The sequence below is a fragment of the Sarcophilus harrisii genome, chromosome 2 (genome assembly GCF_902635505.1).
Source record: "Sarcophilus harrisii chromosome 2, mSarHar1.11, whole genome shotgun sequence".
NCBI lineage: Eukaryota > Metazoa > Chordata > Mammalia > Dasyuromorphia > Dasyuridae > Sarcophilus > Sarcophilus harrisii.
Window position 1 is genome coordinate 170,112,384 of NC_045427.1, and position 12,833 is coordinate 170,125,216.

A 12,833-nucleotide genomic window follows, 5' to 3' on the forward strand; every position below is an offset into this window, starting at 1 on the left:
TGCTTTAAAAAAATTAACCATATTATGTGACACCTCTAAACAAAAATTTTTAAAGTTCATACTTGAGGAATAACTTAAATATACAAATATTTTAAACATATTAAATACATACATATAATATGTAAACAAAATAATAACAGGGTTTTATGGTAGAGAATAAACTCCTATTAATATTATAATATGCTTCTAATTCACGAGACCACATTAAAATTATGTTCTTTAAAATGAACTTCAATCTCTCACTTGAATTAGAGACAATTGGACAAAAAGTTTTACTACATAACAATCGAGAACAAATCAAGATATAACAATTCCAATCACTGAACTTTTTTCCAAAAAGAAGTCATGGGAAAAAAAAATTTTAGTAATAAACATTATTTTTTTTAATAGAAAATTATGGAAATTTTTTTTGGTAGCAAAGTCATGCCATTACAAAATACCACTAAAAATGACTATTATAATTTTTTGTTTATAAAGTTATGAATATTGAAGCAACTTTCAGATAATTCAATGAAAGCAATTTAAAAAAAAACTATCCTCCACACAAAGATTTATTGGTGAAAGGCAGAGTCATTTAGTTTTTGCTAATTCTATATATTTGTACATTGAATAAAAGAGAGAAATTTAAAATGTTAATTTTAGCCATATTATATTATAGTTTATACTAATCACTGAATTGACCAATTGACATTAATATTCATAATAAGTAAAACCTTTGTCTATCCATTTTGTGTTTATTACTTTATTTACACATAGCCCCAACAAAAATGCACTGAATATATCATAGAATTTGTAGCTAAAAAGGATTTTGAGAGGTTACCTAATGAATAAACATCACCAAAAGTGAAACCTCCCTGATTAAAATCAATGTGATATTTCTAATAATGTAAGGGGGGAAAAAAGGTTTCTTTTAGATAAAATATAGTGGATGATAGGCAAATAACAATTACATTAACAAAGGAAAAACATAGCATAATCTTACTGGAGTGCCTGTGTCCATCTGGCTCTGTAGCTTGTTTCTCATTTCCGTTTCGTTAAATTTGGCACTTCGTTTTACATAGATTCCTCCATGCTTAGACAAAGAAAATTAAAAAAGAAATCATTTCATCTTAAAATTCAGATGACCAGTACTCAAAAGATAGAATGTTGGAAAAAAAAAAAAAAAACAAGTATATACACAAAACAATAAAACAATTTTCTAAATATATTAGGACTATGAAATTCTTAGCTATCCTATACAACATTATTCTTAAATGAACAATTCTGGAGGTAGTGCTAAAACATTATGTTTCTATAGCACTATACTAAGTAATGGGTATTAAACAGGATATGGGCTGATACAAAGAATAATGTTCAAATAAGAAAAATCTTTCAGTTCTAGTCAAGAGCAGTATTTATTTTTCTATTATATTTAGGAACACATTATTTTTTATATTAAGCTCCCTTTAAAATAAACAGCATTTTCAGTCAACATTGTTCTTTTCAAAATATTAGAATTCTCATTCACATTTATATAATGGGTCAAGATTTACAAAATGCTTTACACAAATTATTTCATCTCCTTACAACAATCCTATGAGATAGGCAGTAGGCAGTATTTTACAAATAAGAACACAACAGAGAGATTAACTATCACACACAGTTGGTGTCAGAGGTTAAGATTTGAAACCAAAACAGACTGAAAATTCTAATATAATTCTAAGAAATATATATATATATATACATACATGTTTATTTATGTCAACAGTCCAGATAATAAGCCTGAACTAGAGTTGTGGCTCTACGAGTAGAGAATATGGCAACTGATCAGATATGTGGAATGAAGGAAAATGAGAAGTTAAAAATAAGAGTAAGGTTATAAATGTAGAGTTGTGACTCTACGAGTAAAGGACATAGCAACTGATCAGATATGTGGAATAAAGGAAAAGGAAGGGTTAAAGGTAAGAGTAAGGTTATAAATGTAGATGACTAGAAAGGGAGGGTAGTCTTTATTTGAAACATAAATTTGGAAAAAGAATCGATTTGTGGAAAAAAGATGTAATAAGATCTATAATGGTCATATCCCATCCATGTCCACTTATTCTATAAAAATCTATTCCATCCAAAAACAAAAAAAAAACAAAAATAAAAAAAAAAAGAGGCAAGGAGTAGGGATGGGGATTAGGAACAAGCCAGGATTCTTCCTTAAAAATCATTAACTAGAATAAAGTCTGGCCTTGGAAGGCAAGAAATGCCTCTTGTGCTCAATTTATGGGGTGGTAGCAATTTCCCCAAAATCACTAGTCCTCTGGTGTTCTGATTATCATATAGGACCTTTTATCTGTTTCAAAAACCATGACACCCAGCTGGAAGTAGATGGGCAATGAAAAGGTTAGTAACTTGAAGAAGGATTCAGAGTTGGGTGGAATTTAAGATATGAATAGTGACTATCATGTTGGAGACAAGTCCTAAGATTGTCTATTAAATGATTTTTTAAAAATATAAAATAGCAAAACTTAATGAATAATATTAAAGATAATAATAATATAAATCCTAATAATTTTTCAAAAGACAACTCTCCCACATACGTAAACCTTAAATAACATATAATGCTTAATCTTTGTAGAATTTTTTGGCAATATAGTAATATTGCTATTTAAATGAACCAACAAGGTATAAACACTAAAAAGCTACTTTAGGCATCTCTCTAGGGCATTTCATGGTACAAAAAGTATTTGCCTATATTACTTGACAGAGGAGTAAGATAAGTGAAATAAAAAAAAAAAAAAAAACTAACCAGGAAAACAGAACAAGAGATCATTAAGAATCACTGGACTCCCTGAAAACAATGTTTAAAAAAAAAAAAAAAACACTACATTCCAAAAAGCATCACTAAGATTTCACAGCTAATATTATAAATAAGAAGAGATCTTAGAATATTCCAAAAGACAAAAGTAGAAAAACTTGCCTTGTAAAGGTGAATACAACCTACATGGACCTTTAAAAAGGAGGGGACTTTCAAGCATTTCTGGGGAGGGGAAAAAAAAAAAGCTGAACAGGAAATTTGAACATACAAAAGTCTAGAGAGACTTACAAATGTAAATTTAGATAAGAAACTGGAAGGAACTGTAGAATGACGGAGTTCCAATATTTTAATAGGGATTCAATAGAGGAAGTATAATTTCAGGATAGCAATGCCTTCAAAGGTCATTCAAGGAATTTTTATTAAAAAAAAAAAAAAAAAAAAAAAGATCCTGGGAGATAAGACTGTTTCTATTCTGAGGAATTCAAGGGAAAAATAAGAAGGCAGAATAAAAGGGGTAAAACAATACAGAGAGAATGAAAAAAAAAGTGGTATAACTTGCTATTTGTCACAAATAAGAATGTATGAGAATATAGAAACATGGAGGAAGGAGTAAGAAAGTGGGCAGTTGACAAACCTCATTCTTATCTACAATCAGCAAAAGGATATTGAATACATGTGTAGTACAATATAAAGTTTGGCGTAGAAGTACAACAAACTCAACAAAGAAACAAGGGGGAAATGGAGGGGGCAAATGGGTTTAGAAGGAGGAGAATATTGAAAAGTTAAGTAAAACAAAGTCCATCTTGAAGTGTCATTAAAATAAGGGAGAGGAAGAAAAAATGTGTTCTATGAATGTGATGGAATATTATTTAAGAAGCAATCAAATAAATAATTTCATAGTCTAGGTAGTATGAAGTAATCTAGAATTAGCAATATCTAAATAACAATTTATAAATGAAAGCAAAATTAAAAAAGAAAAAAGACTTAAGAACTCCATTCAGTGCAAAGAATAACTATGTACATCCAAGGATCTATAATGAAACATGTTACCCACCCTCTTGGCAGAGAGGTAACAGACACAAAATAAAAAAGCACATAATTTTGGATATGGCTACTATCTGGATTTACTTTGCTTGATTTTATAAAAGTTTACTTGTTATAAGGATTTACCCCTCCTGGTTTTTAATGAGGTCAGCAATAGTTATCTTTTCCCTCAAACCATCCCCTTTTCCTAACTTCCCTATTTCTTTCTTGGGTACCACCCATCTCCCAATCACACAAATTCAAAATCTAGGTACTAACTTCAATTCTCTACTCTCACCTTCCCATAATTCAATTCAACTATCAAATCTGGGTCATTTCTACCTTTATTATAATGTATCTTGTGTCCCATTTTCTACTTTGATACTGCCACCACCTTACGTAATAAGTCCTTATCCCCTCATAGCTGGATTATTGCAATAGTTTATTGGTTGTTCTCTGGCTCAAATCTCTCACCTATTCCAATTCATCCTGCAGTCAACTGCCAAACTGAACTATCTAAAGTACAGTTCTGACCATGTTGTTGACATTCATTCATTTTTCAGCTGTTTTCAACTCTTTGTGACCTCACATGGAGATTCCTTTATAAAGATATTGGAGTAATTTGTCATTTCCTTGTCCAGCTCACTTTACAGATGAGGAAAATTGTGACTTGCCCAGGGTCACACAACTATCAACTCTAGGTAATCCCTATCTTTGGATTCTAGAGTCCCCCATAACTTGGTCCGCTTCTACCTCTCCAGTCTTCATATACCTTGTTCCTTAGCACACACATTGATGCTGGCCTTTCTGCTGTTCTTCAAACAAGACACTCCAATTCCAGACATAGAATTGTTGTCCCCCATACCCAGAATGCTCTTCTTCCTCATCCCCACCTTTAGTTGCCCTGGATTCCTGTAAGTCTCAACTAATGTCTTAACTAAGAAGCTTTTCCCAGTCCCTCCTTCCCTCTAAGACTATTCACTAATTTATCATGTATATATGTGTGCATAATTAAATAACTATATATCTTATTTGTACAGTTTTTGCATGTTGTCTTTCCCCTTTCTTGCCTTTCTCTATAACCTCACTACTTAGCACAATGCCTAGCACTTAGTGCTGAATAAATGTTAGTTGACTGATAAATAAATACTCATACTATACTTACTTCACAGATTTGTTATGAGGATTAAATGAGATTCCTAAAAAAAGTCTGTAGAACACCAGCTAGATAAGTAATTATTGTTATATCATTGCTACCTATTATGCTATCTACATCATAGTTTTAAATATGTCTATAAATGTATATATGTGTATGCATACACACACACAGCATATATACATGCCCATACATTCTTTTAAACCATAAAGCACTATATAAATAATATAAGACATTATCATTAATAAGTATAAGGAAAAGAATTACATAGGACAAGAAGAAAATCCCATAGTGATAAAAATTTAGATCAAAAAATAACATAGAATTTACAAATATACCAGCGTCTATTAATTAACCCTGGGCATCTTTTTATGAGTTAATCTACCTATAAGCAATAGACTATCAAAAATTCCATTAAAAATCTATGCTGGTTTAACTGCATCATTTGAAAATTCAATTTACATAAGTGAAATGAGGGCAAAGAGCTGGGTGACCATTAATGTCCCTTTAATTTTTACATTCTTTAATTCCACATCATAATATTTGTACTCAATGGTGATATAATATGTAAAAATAAACAGAAAGAATGGAAGTTTTATACTTGAAGCTAAAAAATACTAAGGAGATAAAGATATGAAATAAATTTAGTGAATCATTATTGAGGTATTTTTTAGGCCTTTTTTTTTTTATTCAAAATTTTAAATCTTTACATAAAGCTGACCAAACCAATTTATTATGCCTTACAAGACCTCATTACCAATCTGTTATTTCCCTTATTTGATTCCTGCTTCTGACCAAAAGAAAAACAAAATTATTTTAGGCAAAATCTATAAAGTACAAAATTTAGTAATTATAAACTTCAAAGCAAAATTCTGTTTACAAATCCATTATATAAGAAACTTTTTTTTAAAAAAATGAGTTTAGCTTTATCAATAAATGTGAATGACAATAATAGGTTTTTTTTTATGAAAGAATAATATCTGTTGTTAGATAAGATGTAACAATATGAACCTATTATAAAGTCCTAAAGTCATAATTTTTCTCAATATATACACTGATAGTATGTGTGTGTATGTGTGTGTATGTATGTACACATACATATACACATTTTGTTGTTGTAGATATTTTTATTTGCTATCTATATCCTTCAACTACTGAAAAATATTCCTATATTACAAATATACCTTATGATTATTTCCATACATATAATCACTTTCATACTCGAGAAAATTTTAAATGTCAAATAATTTTAGCAAGAAAAATAAAAATTAGGACACCTTTATTTATTACCCTTTATAAAACAAGGAAAAAATTATATGGAATTTAGTAAATAATTACTAAGGAACATATAATCCCAGAGAGCATTACTTTCCTTTACCATTTTATTCCCTAAGATAATATTTCATGAAATATTATACCTTCACAATTATTTTTTACCTTTTATACACTTTGAAGTTTTAAACTTACTACATTTTAAAATTCTTTCAAATCATCTACATAAATCACTAGAAAGAAGCTTATCATAAAAATATTTCAGTTTATAATAAGATGCTGGCATCTACAATAATATCACAAAACTAAGAAAATAAATGAAAACAAATTACCTGAGAAAAATACCACCCATACAACGGAAGCCACTTTAAGCCATTTTTCAGAACATAGCGTACATGTCCAAGAGCATTCTGCCTGATTGCCAAAATGTCAGCAATAATCCAGTCAACTGCCAAAACAAACCCAAACTTATTAGCATAAAACTGCTTCAAAAGTTGCCAGAAAGTTCTATCTACTCCATAAAACAAAATGATAATATTCATAATCAAATAACAATTTTAGATGTAACAAATTTATAAAATTAGACCCTAAAAAAAGCAAATTCTATTATATTTTTAAAATATCATAGGAATTCAATGATCACAAAAAAATAACCACCATCATAAATACAACTTATATAAGAGGCAAAAAAAAATTTTTAAATGGCAAATAATTTTTCTTTCTCTTCTAAGATGGAAATGGGGGATGACACAAAAAGGTAAAACTTTATAGTTTGTTTTTTTTTAAACTAATATCTGTAGATTGAAAAATTCAAATGGGATCCATAATAGAAAAGCCAGTGTAGATTTACTAAGGATTTATTGTGCACAAATACATATATGGTAGGTGATATGGAAGGACACAGGAAAGACATGCTCACCACCCCCCCCACAAGAAACTTATACTCAGGTGTGGGTGTGAGTGTGGGTGGGGATGTGGGTGTGTATACTAATTGAAAATAAATTTACAGAGCAAAACTTAAGTCAAGCACAACACAATTTATAGTACAAAAAGAAATAACTGATTTTTGAAGTGTCAAATGGAGGAATAGGTTCTGGTGAAATCCATAACCGAAAACTTTTTAGGAAGAGAAAAAGAGAAAAAGGAAAGGATAGTATTCTCAACAAAGAGAATGTCAAATATGTAAGTACAGAAATGGAAATATGCAAGCTGCATAATACAAATAATGGCAAGCAAATTATCTTCATTTTAAAAAGAAGGCCTGGGAAATGTACTAACAGGAAATAATAAAAGGAAAAGAAAGGTGCAAAAATAGGGACAAAAATCTGGATTTGTTAAAACAAGCAACAGATTTTTTAAACAGGAGAGAAAAACATGGTTTGTGTTTGAAAAGCATACTTCTATTAGCTGGGCATACACAACTGAATTAAAAAGTATACCGAGAAAAGACTAAGAAGTTGTTGCAACTATCTTGGCACAAGATCACAAGGTCCTAGGTCCTAGACTATGGAAACCCAAAAACTGTTGCATAAAAAAGTATGTCCTAGTAACAAAAAAGATGCAAGAGATAAAAGAGAGGAAGGAATCAAAATTATTCTGAGGCTGTGGTCTTTGATCAGAATACTAATACTGAGCACAATCTAGAATTTATAAAAGGGCAAAATATATTTTGAATAGAGAAGTTGGCAATGTTAAAATTAATGTGTGAATAGGACATTTATGTGCAAATTTCCTGTTATAAATTTTAAAAAGGGGATTCCAGGGAGAACTTAAGATGTCAATTAAAAATTTAGTGTCTTAAGAATGAAAGTTTGAGGGTGCTAGGCATATTTAGCTTAAAGAAAAGAAGACTCAAGGGGATATGAAACCTTTCTTCATGCATTTGAAGATCTGTCATGAGGGAAAAGAACCAGACTTTTTCCATATGGACTGTAAAATGGAAGAACCAAGAGCATATGATAAATGGTGAAAAGAGGGCAAATTGAAGTTTGCTGTCAAGAAAAAAATTTAACTGTTCAAAAATTCTACAAGTAAAGGCTATATTAACCACTTTTATTGGGTATATTTTAGTAGTGATTTCTTTCCCATGAGTTGGACCAAGTAGTCATTGAGGTACCTTCTAACTCTCAGATTTTGTAATGCTCTGGGAGAATCCACATGCTGTTTGTCTTCTCTGTCACTCTCTCCTCAACAATCCTGAGAAAAAACAGGTGTTCCTAGAACCCAGTTAGAACGTCTTTATATCCCATCTATATAATGGAAGAAATTTTGTTTTGGGGTGATTGGTGGTGGTTGGTGTAATCCCAGATCCATCAGAGAACAGAAAACATGATATAGTAGAAAAAACACTGAAGTCAGTCAAAAATTTGGATTCTAGTTCAAACTCTGCTATGAAGTTAAATAATTTTTTAAATTCTATCGGCTCTAAAGATACTACTTGTTTAAGTTTTCTTGATAGGTAAGTTATTTCTCTACAAGATGTTGCTATTTCCCACCCTGATACACCAAAAAATTATCCAGAATCAACGAAGAGCTAAATACTTCCCTGCCTATATAAAGTAAACATAATTTAACCTTTTCTTGATGACTTAGGGTCACAATTCTAAATAAAACAACTTGATAAAGTAAAAAGAACACTGGATTAGGAGTTAAAACACCTGCAATCTTTCATCTGACTGACACTGACTGGTTGTGATCTTGGACAAGTTAGTACTTCACTTCTCTCAGTCTTTTTTCCCCCTCTAATATGAAAAAGTTAAAGTTAAAACAATCACAATGTAATTATTTAATTTACTTAATAAATCCATTATTTCTTAGGTATTTTACAGACCTAAGACCTGTTATTTTTACTGTGGCTGACAAAATGATGCCCTCAGCAAGTACAGAAATATATAGAAATAAATGTGAGTGCCTTTAGATTACTCTAGACTACAGGATTCATTTTATATCTGCTATTTACACATTTTCTCTTTCTTTTCATGATGTCAGGAAAAACAGCATGACACATTATGCTTGCCTATAAGTGGTTGCTCCCCAAGCCACTGCAAGCTATGAAACCAGGTAACAAAACTTTCACCAAATACAAGTTCTAATGAGCAAATAGGTTTTGAATGGGGATGGGTGTTAGTGGTGGTAGTGTAAAATTTCTACTATATGAAGTGCAGAGTTTGTGACTTTACTTTTGCTATTTACAGATTGCCTTTTTACTTCCTTTTTGAATTCTTGGCTTATGTTTTAGATAAAATCCCCAAATGGCTAAGTACCAATAAAGAAATTCTTTCTGTATTAATATTAATTACAAGTATAGAATATACTTAAGGCATCAATGTTTTGAATAATAATTCCCAACACTGACTCAAAAAATATACTTCCCTTCTGAATAATTTTGGCACTTTTTTTTTACATTGGCAGTATGAGAATGATAATATAATAATACCTATTTGTATTTATATAGTTCTTTACCATATAGAAAATGTTTCTCCCAAAGCAATCCTAAGTAGTATAATAATTATCATCCCCATTTTGCAAATGAGAAAACAAAGATTCAAGAGTGAAAGTTAAAGGATTTCCCAAAGATAACACACCTGGGTTTAGTATTTAGAGATCCTATTACAATTTGGCACCAACTTGCCGAGATTTAATTCACTTTAACCCTATTTCACATGTCCTATATTCCAGCCACAGTGGCATAGTTACTTTACACTACACTATATTTTCCTAGTTCTGCACCTTTTCAGACTGTCTTCCATTATCAGAAAATTATCAGAAAATCATCCTTTTAAGATTCTAGTCAAGTAGCATTTTCCCAAGTTTTATCTGATTCTCCCAGTCATTAATGTTCTCCACGTCCCCAAATTATAGTGGATATACTCATTTTTGGACTGCTTTCTCCAAAAGAACCTAAGCTCCTTGAGGAAGTAATTGTTTTGTTTTTGTCTTTAAAGTAACTGTTTTGTTTTTGTCTTGAAATTACCAGCATCTGGCATTGTGCCTGGAAATTCTAGGTATTTAATAAACTGAATTACATTGAACAAAATGAACAGCTGTCATTAGATTTAAATCCAGATCTCCTGGATCCAAACCCAGGGTCTAACATTTAATAGGTAAGGATTTTGCTTTACAAAAAGACAAATTAAATAATCTGCCTATATATATTCACAAATTTTAAAATTAAAAAGTAGTGGCATAAAGAAAGAATAGAGAATTAAGGACTGACTGAATAGGGAAAAGAAAGTATAAATAATCAAAGACAATAAGAAGCAAAGAGCAATTGAGAAATAGGAAAATTTCCCAGAAAACAAGGGTGGTGGAGAACCCATTAGAAGTTAAATAATGATTCAAAGTAATAAATGGGCAAGAGACCTAAAAAGTAATCTAGTTAGAAAGGGGAATACACATACATACAAACATATGCACACATGGTAAATAAAAACTGGTTTTTTTTATGTCAAAATCCAGAATTAACATGTATGCCATTAAAATTAGAACTTACAAAACATTAAGCTGTAATTTTTGAAGTAAAGAGAGTAATGTGTCCAGGATGACCAAAGAAATATATGTAAGTTAAATGGCTCACTGAATTATGTTATGGGTACCACATTATTAAGTAACTAGAAAATTCTAATGCTCTTTGGAGTTAGAAATTGGGACTAGTTCAAAATTGGGAATACTATAAGCACCTGAAGATTCTTCTCCAGAAATGAAAAGGCAGATGCCATATAGCACCCCTAACCTCCACTGAGAATTTCTCCAGTGAGACTTTTTAACCACCTTCAGGAATCTCTGTTCACTTATATTCCAAAGAACATCACCTCTCTAGGGTCTGTCAGCATGCAAGTAGAAGAGACAATGCAATTTAACTAACATTTTATTCAAGCAATCAACTATGTACCATCATTTATATCAGTCAAGCACAACGATAAGCAGTGAAGACACAAAGAAAGACAAACAATCCTAGAATTCAGTGAGTTCACATTCTACCAGCAGGGATAAGATAACAGGTACAATATAAAGCAAGATTATTAAGACCACAAAGGACAAATCAGATGAAGTGCACCAAGAAAATTCAAGGAAGAGTAAACTTAAAGCTAGGTAACCAAGAATGGTTCCATAAGACAATGGTAGCAATGAGGAAGAAGGAAATTATAGGAACAAATGTAATATGGAAATAACCAGTAGTCCTGTAGTTAATAATTTGGCTGGAATACTGACTTCATGAAGATTCAAATTAGACTGTAGAGATTATTAATTTGCCTAAGGAATTCATATTTGATCTCAATGTTAATAGGGAGTCAGTAAAGGTTTTTGAATTGGGGAATGATTTTAGGAAAATGATTTTAGAAGTTTTAGGAAGGATGAATGTTTTAGGAAGGATGAAAAAAAGATTGGAGGTAGGAGGAGACATTAGAATATTATTATAATGTGATAAATGTCCCAAGTAGGATAGAGAAAGAGGCTGAGGTCTGAAATGAGAACCATGGTAGAGTTGAAAATGGACAGAATTTGATAACTGACTGGATATGGTATAGGGTAATTACAAAGATGATGGTATCAAGATAGTAGTTAACTACAATCACTAAGATAATAGTGTTCACTAATAATGTGTTCACTATAATAGTGTTCACTAGTAATCACTAATCTACTTAATCACTACAAATAGTGATGGTATCCTAAAGTATATTAAGTTATAATATCAAAGACAAAGTACATAAACAAAATGACATTAGGCTGTACCCAAAATAAAGCAGATTTTAAATTCTGTATCAGGAGACATTAAAAACTCTCACATTTCTTAATAATAAAAGAACTTCCATGGCAACATGGCCTTTCTTTTTCCTCATGGTCTTAGAAAAGCATTTGGGACAGATAAGAGGCACAGTGGAGAGAGCACTGGCTCTAGAGTCAGAAGGTCCTGAATTCAGATCTGACCTCAGATGCTTGCTAGCTGTGTGACCCTTGAGTAAGTCACTTAACCTTGACTGCCTCAAAAAAAAAAAAAAAAAAAAAAAAAACCTGTTAATATTTAAACTTAAAGCTTAGTGAAGCAAGAAAGAGGACCAGGAAAACATTGAACACAGCAACACTGTGCAACAATCAACTATGACAGACTTAGCAATTCTCAGCAATACAATGACCCAAGACAATTCCAAAAGATTCATGATGGAAAATGCTATCCACATCCAAAGAAAAAACTATGGAGTCTAAATGCAGAATGAAGCATACACAATTCTGTTTTTTTTCTTTCTCGTGGGTTTTTCCTTTTTGCTTTGATTCTTCTTTCATAATGCAACTAATGTGGAAATAGAATTACTATGATTGTACATGTATAACAACCTGCATCTCTTGGGGAAGGGGGGAAAGGGCAGAACAAAATATTATAAAAGTGAATCTTAAAAATTACTTTTACATATAATTGGGAAAAATGCTATTAAGTCGGGGGAAGAGGGAAAAAAAAAAGAGAGAAGCATTTATCTGGAATGTTTAGACTATTACTATTCCTGAAAGATAACAAATGGATTAAGATTCAAAGGACTTTCAATTTCTATTCAAAAATATTTCATATGCATTTAGATTGGCCTAAAAATATCCTATTTCTTC

At 31.0% G+C, this 12,833-nt stretch overlaps 1 protein-coding gene across 5 annotated transcripts in view; it reads right to left on the reverse strand.

Moving 5' to 3' along the window:
* The window catches only part of AGPAT5 (1-acylglycerol-3-phosphate O-acyltransferase 5), a 99,590-nt gene that overhangs the window by 74,236 nt on the left and 12,521 nt on the right, over positions 1 to 12,833 (reverse strand). For all 5 annotated transcript variants that reach the window (XR_004231847.1, XM_031951140.1, XM_031951138.1 and 2 more), the window contains 2 exons: positions 6,569 to 6,684; positions 983 to 1,072 (listed from right to left, as the gene is read on the reverse strand). Coding sequence is in view for 4 of the 5 variants with exons in the window: in XM_031951140.1 (XP_031807000.1) it covers positions 983 to 1,072; positions 6,569 to 6,684 (206 nt within the window). In the remaining variant the exon portion in view is untranslated. The remainder of the gene's footprint in view (positions 1 to 982; positions 1,073 to 6,568; positions 6,685 to 12,833) is intronic.